The 8,349-nt window shown below is 61.5% G+C and overlaps 1 protein-coding gene across 1 annotated transcript; it reads left to right on the plus strand.

Annotated features, from left to right (window-relative positions):
- Positions 1-351: 351 nt before the first annotated feature.
- TMEM80 (transmembrane protein 80) lies at positions 352-7,121 on the plus strand. The gene is made up of 5 exons (XM_019437530.2): positions 352-541; positions 3,227-3,246; positions 4,013-4,106; positions 4,391-4,483; positions 5,989-7,121. Exons 1-5 carry the CDS (start codon positions 523-525, stop codon positions 6,192-6,194), a joined length of 432 nt encoding a protein of 143 aa, XP_019293075.2. The 5' UTR covers positions 352-522; the 3' UTR covers positions 6,195-7,121.
- Positions 7,122-8,349: the final 1,228 nt, after the last annotated feature.

Below are 8,349 nucleotides of genomic sequence, written 5' to 3' on the forward strand. Positions count from 1 at the left end.
ACCGAGGAGGGCCGAAGCGGCCCGAAGTGCGGAGCCGAGTCTGCCCGAACTGGTCCGAGGCTGTACGAGGGCTTCCGAACGGCTCTGCGCTAACCCCTCCTCAGCGCCTGGGAGGCCGCGCCACCCTTCGTCCCCCGCAACAGGGTCGCCGACTGTGGGGCAGAATCTCGCCGGCCTCCGACGCAGCGCGGCCGGGCCAGGAGAACCTTTCGTCGCAGGCTCCGCCCACCCCCGCCTCGAGCGGGAGCCGAGTCCGTCCGAGGTGAAGCCGAACAGAGCCGAGCGTTGCCGAGCGCCGCTACTCGGAGCCTCGGCTCTCCGCCTCCGCCTGTACGAAAGTGCCCGAGCGCTGCCGGACGGGTTGATCGGGCCTCGGCCGCGGATCGGAATCAACTCCCGAAGCGCGGCGAGGTCGGGCCCCTTCGGGAGCAGAAGCGAAAATGGCCGAAGGGACGCGAAGAGCGCGGAGCCGAGAGACTGCCGGGATCGCGGCGGACTGGGCGGGCGGGGCCGGGCGGCAAGATGGCGGCCGCGCGGCGAGGTGAGGGCGTGGGGTGGGCGGCTTGGGGGCGTCAGGGGGCCGCGAGGGTCTCGGGACTGCGTGGCGCCCGTCGGCCGGAGGCTGGGGCTGGGACTCCGGGCGGCGGGGGCAGAGACCATCATGCCGGGAAGGGGGGCCGGTTCGCTTTGGTTCTTTCTGGTGTCGGAAAGGCCGACCAGTCTGGGGTAGCTCGTGGTGGTTGCGATTCCGCGGTTTTGAGTAGATTAGCGAGGTGAGGCCCCGGGCCCGTTGAGAGCCTCTTCCCCCTCCCTGGCCTCACGTCGCGTGTCCTGCTACCACCTTTCCGTGGCCGGCCCCCGGTTTTGCGCAATGCGCGCGGTGGCGGCAGGGGACAAGGGCCAGGGCAGGGGACAGGGGGACAGGGCCAAGGGGCTGGCAGCAGGGGCAGGGGACCGGCGGCCGAGGGCCGGGGCAGGGGCAGGCAGCAGGGGCGTAGGCGTCGGCCCGGGCTGGCTGCAGCGTGACCCGTGAACTGCCACACTGCCCTGCGCAGCGGCTGCGCGCTCTCCAGAGAGCGAGGGCGGCCCGTGTGCCGTGAGGCCCAGGCGCCCAGGGAGCTGGCGGGGGCCCCGCAGGTCGGGAGGCACCCCGTCCCATTGCCAGCAGCTTTGTGTCCGAGACAGAATGCTGGGCAATGCGGCAACCCCCCGGAAAGCTGGTCCCCGCCAGCGTGTGCTTCAGTCGTACAGATCCCCGCCCCCTCCCCCCCCCACCCCACCCCCCAGGCGTTGACTCCTGGAACGTCCAGTGAGTTGCTGGCAGACAGGTGGGCATAGCTTATCTTGGGCCGCGTCCTGCCCGGGTCTCCAGGGTCTGTGCCCATGAGTGTGCCACTTACGGTGCTGACCACTCAGTCAACATAGCAGCTGATGTGTGCACCGCTTGGGTAAGAAAAGTGCGGGATGGGATGGGGGCTGTGCTACTCTGGGTTGGGGTTGTCTTTGTGGTCGCCATCGCTCAGATAAAAAAGCCCACTTTGCACACCCCAGCTGTCAGGAATTACTTGCGGGGAAGACAGAGACGAGGGAGCGCGCTGGGCAGCAAGCGGGACGTCCTGCAAAGAGGTGGTCTCCGTTGTCCGTGTGCTTGAGGCAGAGCAGAGCCGTCTCCTCACACCTTTGTGAACGGCCGCTGCTAGTGAGACGTGTTTCCGTTTGGTGAAAAACTAGGTTTACGCCGGGGCAGGATCCCTGTGCACACCTCGTCTGTCACCTCGGGGACACGTTCGTTCTCCGCACCTCCACGTGTACTCCTGACACCCCTGTTCAGAGACACACTGTCACTACAGTAAATCATTTACCAAAAAAATGTTAGGTCCCGAAAACCACTGCTGTATTTAGTCACAATGAGCCGTTATGGGTCTGAAACCCTTAGAGCCGCCAATCTGATTACAGCTGCCTTTAACGTTAATTATGTAAAATCCTGTGTCACGTAAGGTTTTTGTGCAGCCTTTGTTCCCGAGCTGCCACGGTTCTAATCCATCACAGTGGCCAGTCGGCAAGTAGATCTGAAGTGTCTGAAGCCGGCCTTCAAGAGAAGAATCAAAAGGGAGGAAACCCCCAGTTCACATGAAATCCACCCGATACCGACAAGTATCTAGGCAGCGGAGTTTAGCTAGAGCCTGGAAAAGAACAGGCCGGGTTTCAGGAGCACACCGCCTGTAACGTGATGCAAGCTTATAAATGACCCGTGCTCCACTGGCCCTCCCCTGGCTGCCTCTCCTCGAGGCTGAGTTCTGATCTCTGTCCCTAATTCCCTGGGCTGACCCATTTAGGACCCCTGCCCAAGTGAGGCACCACAGAAAGCCCAGATCTACTCACCGGATCGCCGGGGCTTGAGAGGGAGTGGGGCTGGAGAGAAGACCGGCCGGGCTGGTTCCCATCGCTGGTCCGCTTGCCGCCCGGCAGTATAGCTCAGGCCTCCTAGAGGGTCCATTTGGCAAATTTTCAGTCATTGCTGATGTTTCTACGTGTCACAAACGTGCCACTGGTGTGAACCTCTTCACACGGGAAATCTGCCCCAGGACACATTCGATGGGAGGATTAGAGACACTCAACACCTGTGATTCCAAGACCACTTCACGGGGAGAGAGGCTGTCAGCCTAGGAGGAGGGAGACCTGTGGCTGCCGCAGGTTGGGAAAAGGCCCAGGAGCCACAACAGTGCGAGAACTTGGGTTGCCGCTTCAGGAAATCCGTATCTGAGGGATATTTGGGGCCATGTGTGAAAGTCCGGAGGAAAGCAGGGTCTCTCATCAACCACACACACAAAAAAAGGATTCGTACCCTGAATCGGAAAAGATTTTCCTCTAGTTCTACCCACGTGGTAAATGTACAGAAACCTCTCAAGATGAGAAGAGCTGTCCTCTGTCTGTGTCCAGGGCGCAGTCCTTCCCTGTCCCGGCTGAGCTCAGCTCAGCCACAGACAGAGCCTTCTCCTCCTCTCCACCTCTGAGCTCCCAAGTACACGCTCCGGCCCAGCCTCAGCTTTCGAAAAGCCAACGGTCAGATCCTCGGATGGACAACCGCAGGCCCAGATAAACGTGGCTTCTTTCTGTAAATATGGGATCGCAGAATGGAGCCGGGGTCCTGGGTCAGCGTTGGACATGGCCCAGGAAAGCATCCGGGTTGGACCTGGGCCTCCCTGACGGGTACTTTCTTTTCTAGGGAGAGCTTCATCCGCGGTGGTATCCTTCTGCTGTGCCCACGTGTCCCTGGTGGGCCTCCACAGCACGGTTCCTGAGGGCTGGTTTGCCGGACTCTTGAGGTCGGCTCCGAGTTTCCGCTTTCTGCCCCCACCTTTTCTATAAGTTCTGAGTAGAAATTCCACGTTTCAGTGGGAGGGACGGTCACTGACAGATGCAGAGAGTTCTAGGACTTCCTCCAGTGGAGTGTGCTGGCTCCATCACCCTGCTTCTAGGCCCTGCAGCTTGAGTGGGTGGCTGCCTGCCTCCCCCAGGCCCATCTGCAGCAGAAGAGCAAAGACCCCTCGGTCTGAACACTTACAGAGTCCTTTTATGCAAACAAACAGGAAGTGTACAGAGCTCGGGAAAGTTAGTGGACATGTAACTGCCCCCCCCCCAAGAGAATACATTTTCTTTGAAGGAAATGAAAATAATTCATTATTTTCAATCTCGTAACCTGGGCCCGGATCAGGGTGGTGCCCGCAAGGAAGCCCGGCCATCCTGCCCGCAGTTACCAGGGACACGCCCAGCCCTCTGGTTCCAGGATAGGACATCTGTGACAGGGGAGGAGTGTGGCCGGAAGCCTCCGCAGGCAGGGAGCCGGTGGCCGGGTCTCCATGGCCACCCGCAGGTGCCTACACTGGGCCTGCCTGTGTCGGGCCCCTGGGAAGACGGGGCGGAGCTGGCCCCCTGGGGTGGACGCACTGCGAGGCTCTCTGGGTCTGCCTGGGACTGGGGGTCCTTAACCGAGTCCTTAACCACTGGCCAGCTCTCGTCCGTCTCCCTGCAAGTGCTGCTCTACCTGAGTGGGGGGTATTATGCCCTGTATTTCCTGGCTACGCTCCTACTGATCATATATAAAAGTGAGTCTTTTTTAATGTTTGCTCTTGAGAGAGTGGGGGAGGGGCAGGGAGAGGGAGGCACAGAATCCGAAACAGGCTCCAGGCTCCCCAGCTGTTAGCACAGAGCCCGACGCGGGGCTCGAACTCACAAACCGTGAGGTCGTGACCTGAGCTGAAGTCGGCCGCTTCGCCGACGGAGCCACCGGGCGCCCCATAAAAGTGAGCCTTAATCACAGAGGCACATGGGAGGCGCCCCTGCCACTGGCCCCCGTAACTGGAGTTCTGCTCTGTTGCCTGTTCTCCAGGTCAGGTTTTCAGTTATCCTTGTCCTTACCTGGCTCTCGACCTGACTCTGCTGTTTCTGATGGGGATTCTGGAAGCAGTTCGGTTGTACCTGGGTGAGTCGACTGAAGACCGTGTGGTACTTAGGGTCACAGAATTACTAGCTTACGCTCTGGGAGCCTTCAAACATCTATCCCTTTATAACGTGGTTCTTAGAGACACTTTTGATGTCAACCGCTTAACCACTTGATTTGCAAGCTCGCCTTACGACGCCATTAAGTATTAATTAGTTTATTCAGAAGCTTTACTCAGGAGACAAGTAATACTGGGAGCAGCACCCTTGGGAGAGGCGCTTCTGTTTGGGAGTCCTGCACAAGCCACAAGGTGACCGACAGCACTGAGATCGGAACCCAGCTGAGCCAATTGACTCAGGGGCCCCCAAATCTCCACCTCACCTCCTGCCTTCTCCTGTTGGCCTCAGCAGTCTGGAGAGGGAGGATCTGAAGTGTTCTCCAGGCGACGGAGCCTGGAAGGGGAGGAGGGCCCCCGGAGCCTGCTCAGTCCAGGCCACTGCAGGTGCCCTCGGCCAGCTCCCCATTTATATTCTCCCAACAGCGTGAGCTCTGCCGTCTATCGCACCCCACCCTGCTCCGGCCAGGGCTCGCCACACAGGGTGCACACGGCTTCCAGCCCCATCTCGTCCCTGCTGCCTTCACGGCCACAGGCACACATGTGCCAGCACGTCTGTGTTCTAAAACAGGCTCACACCATGCGTGTTCTGATGGGTGTAGGAAATGCTCCCTCTGTTGGAATAGCAGAGGGAGCCGATGGCAGCTGACACTTCCAGGCCCTGGCACATAGCACGTTCTGCCTGCACACGTACGCCAGGGTGCCCCATCACCAGTGGGGACACAGGCACATGCCATGGTCATCAGACCCTCCGGACTCTGGTGGACAGAAGCAGGTCTCCTGGGCCATCACGGACGAGCCCACAGACCTGGGAGGGGGACAGAAGGTGCTGGGATTGCGGGGCGCCTGTCCTGCCTGTCCCTGCCCGGGCGCCTCGGACACCTGCAGTCAGGGATCAGCGTTTCCTGTGACTGACCTATTTGTCTGTAAAATGCCGTGCTGGTTTGTTTTTTGTTTGTTTTTGTTTTTGTTTTTGTTTTTTTTACAAGTGTGCATGAGACCTTCCAGAACTGATCTTAGCCCAGAGTAAAATATTTTTGGAAATTTTAAACAAAATCTCCTCAATCCACTTGGAATTAGGGAAAGGTGTCAGAATGCAATTGGGATCATTCTTAGAAAACCAAGTTCCCTCTCCCACCCCGACAACTGACCCAGAGACTAAGGTTCAAAAATTACAACTGCACTTGGTTTTATCCTCACTGGGGAGAGCACACCCCTCGGCAGCACTTTTGCTTTGTGACATTTCCTGAGTGATGTGGTGGCCACCATGGATCCTTTCCCTGGGAGCCGTCAGCCCTATGTCCAGGGGGATGTGCTGGCGATGAGCTCGCGTCTGGCCTCCCTGCAGCCTCGGGGCCGTCCTGGGTGCACGTGGGTCCGAGTAGGCGTCCCGGAGCCCGGCACCCACTCGTCTGTTTGTCCCCCTCTTCAGGCACCAAGGGCAACCTGATGGAGGCCGAGGTGCCGCTGGCCGTCAGCCTGGTCCTTACAGCGGGTGGCGCCCTGCTGTCCACCTACTTCCTGCTCTGGCAGACCCTGGTGCTGCGGGCCGACTCCACCCTCAGCGCCGCGCTCCTCGCGCTCCACGGCCTGGAGGCCGTCCTGCAGCTGGTGGCCATCGCTGCCTTCGTCAGCTAGGCGGGCAGCACCCGGCTTTGCCGGGCAGGACAGCTCTGCACAGAAGCCCCCGCCTGGGAGCTCGGCCGTCTCCTCCCCCAGTGCTGGACGGAAGGGCACCGGTGTGGACGGGTAGGACGGTTTGGAGTGGTTTACGAATTTTGGGTGGTGGGGTGGTCAGGAACCCAGGGCAGAGCAGAGAGCCGGGGGAGTTGCCGGGAAGAGCCTCACGAAGGGTCGGGAAGGGGGACCGCGGGAACATCTGCTCAGGCCCCGCTTTTGGCTGGTGAGGATCTCCCTCCGGCAGCTGCCCTGACCCCCGACCCAGAAGGGAACAGGCCCTTGGGAAAGGAGGTGGCCGAGCTGTGGCCACAAACCACCGTTCCCTGCCGGGAGGAGCAGCCTGGCCGTGTCTTGCCGGTTCCCCCGTGGGTGTGAGGGCGCAGGCCGGGGCGGTGCGTGTTCCATACCCACCGCGCTGCTGCTCTGCCGGGGGCTCCAGGGGCAGCATGGGAAACGGGCAGCCAGGCCCCGGGCTGCTTAGGAACCGTGGGCCCTGGTGTCCGGGGGGATGTTGGCAGCTGCGGCTCCTCTCCCCTGGGGGCTCCTGAAGGAAGGACGGGCCGAGACCCTGGCACTGACGGGAGGGAGGCAGGGAGTGGGCCAGCGGCGAACGGCCCTCCACTGCCCCAGCCTGGGGCCTCAGTGCCCCCTCGTCCAAGCCTCAGTCGTTAAAATGCCAGGGACGTTTGCACTGTGCTCCTCGCATTCTGTTTGTGCCTTCTTCCCCCTTCGCGGATCGTAATGGCTCCCGGAAGACACTGAGCTCCTGCTCCCCGGGACCTTCACCTGTTCACGCTGTGCACCGTCCACATCTGGAACAAAACGTTGGGTATCTGGACGTTTTCTCTACCGTTTTGTGGAAATAAATGTGTATACCTCCCTGAATTCCTCCTGAGGCCGCCCACCTCTTCCATACCCAGGAGCACACACCCCATCTAGGCCTCCCCCAGCAGCCCCAGGAGGAGGGCTTCCCCCGGAGGACAGCCAAGCCAGGCCTCAGGGCCAGTCCAGGACCTCCACGGGGACTGGCTTCCTCGAGGGGCCGCAGCGGCGCCCCCCATGGCCTCTGTCCTGGCAGGGGCAAGTGGGAGCAGGACCTCTCTGCGCTGCCCACTCTGGCTCCGGACCAGCGGGCGTCCTCCCGCCTCCCCGCTGCCTTCCCTGCTGCTGGCGCCGTGTGGACTCGGGAAGGACGGGACGGGTGCGCTTGCCTCTGGGAGCGCCCAGCCAGCTCCCCTGCAGACTCTGGCAGCCAGACACCTGTGGCCTTCAGGGTTCATGATCTCCTGCCCCGAGCTGGGCTCCGGACACCCCTATCACTTTGTTTACATGCAGGTGGCAGTCAGCTGCCACGGAGGGCACCGCAGCTCCACGTGGCCACCAGCCAGCCTGGGACTCCAGGCTCTCTGCTGCCTCCTGATCAGGGTCAGTCCTGGTCTGGGGACAGTGACTTTCATTTCAGAAGTGCTACAGTCCCCACCTCAGCTGCTCCCTTGTGTGCCGGCCTTCCCGCTTTTTGCCCGTCCAGGCTCTGTCTCCAGGAAGGACGAGGGCAGGCCCGTGCCTTCCTCTCCCAGTGCTCAGCCGAGTAGGAGAGAGAACCAGGAAGCCAGGTCCTGCCAGGGCTCGGGGGCAGGGCTGGGCCCAAGGAGAAGGCCACTTCCTGCCCCACCTGGGAGAGCTCACCTGTGATGCTTCAGACAGCAGGCAGGGAGACCCGCCCCCGGGGTCCTGGTGACCCGTGAAAAGGCAGTGCCACTGACTGTCCAGGACCGAGTGTGCCTCCCTTCCCCAGGCGGTTCCCCAGGAAGCGCTCCACGTCAGTGCCAGGCAAACAAGGCCAACTGCCCTGGGACCCTGCCTCCTGACACACCCGTTTCCACCCCCACACCACCCCGGGAATCATAGCCAGAGCCCTTGGGTCCTTGCACGTGCCAGGGGGTGCCCACCGCTGCCCGGACCTGCCCTCTGCCCCTTCTCCACTTCCTCCCAGCCAGCTGGCTGAGCAGGGGCATCCTGGGAGTCCATTCAGGACCCCTGCCCTACGCTGAGGGCAGAGGGTGGGGCCTGGGCCTAAGGAGGGGGGCACTGCCAGGAGTGCCCTCCCCCACCT

This window comes from Panthera pardus, unplaced genomic scaffold, assembly GCF_024362965.1.
Source record: "Panthera pardus isolate Hobbes unplaced genomic scaffold, ASM2436296v1 HiC_scaffold_12, whole genome shotgun sequence".
Classification (NCBI taxonomy): domain Eukaryota; kingdom Metazoa; phylum Chordata; class Mammalia; order Carnivora; family Felidae; genus Panthera; species Panthera pardus.

Coding starts and splice junctions, on each gene's coding strand:
- TMEM80 (XM_019437530.2), top strand. Junction 3,247..4,012: donor GGAGAGCTTCATCCGCGGTG/GTATCCTTCTGC, acceptor ACCACTGGCCAG/CTCTCGTCCGTCTCCCTGCA. Junction 4,484..5,988: donor AGCAGTTCGGTTGTACCTGG/GTGAGTCGACTG, acceptor CCCCCTCTTCAG/GCACCAAGGGCAACCTGATG.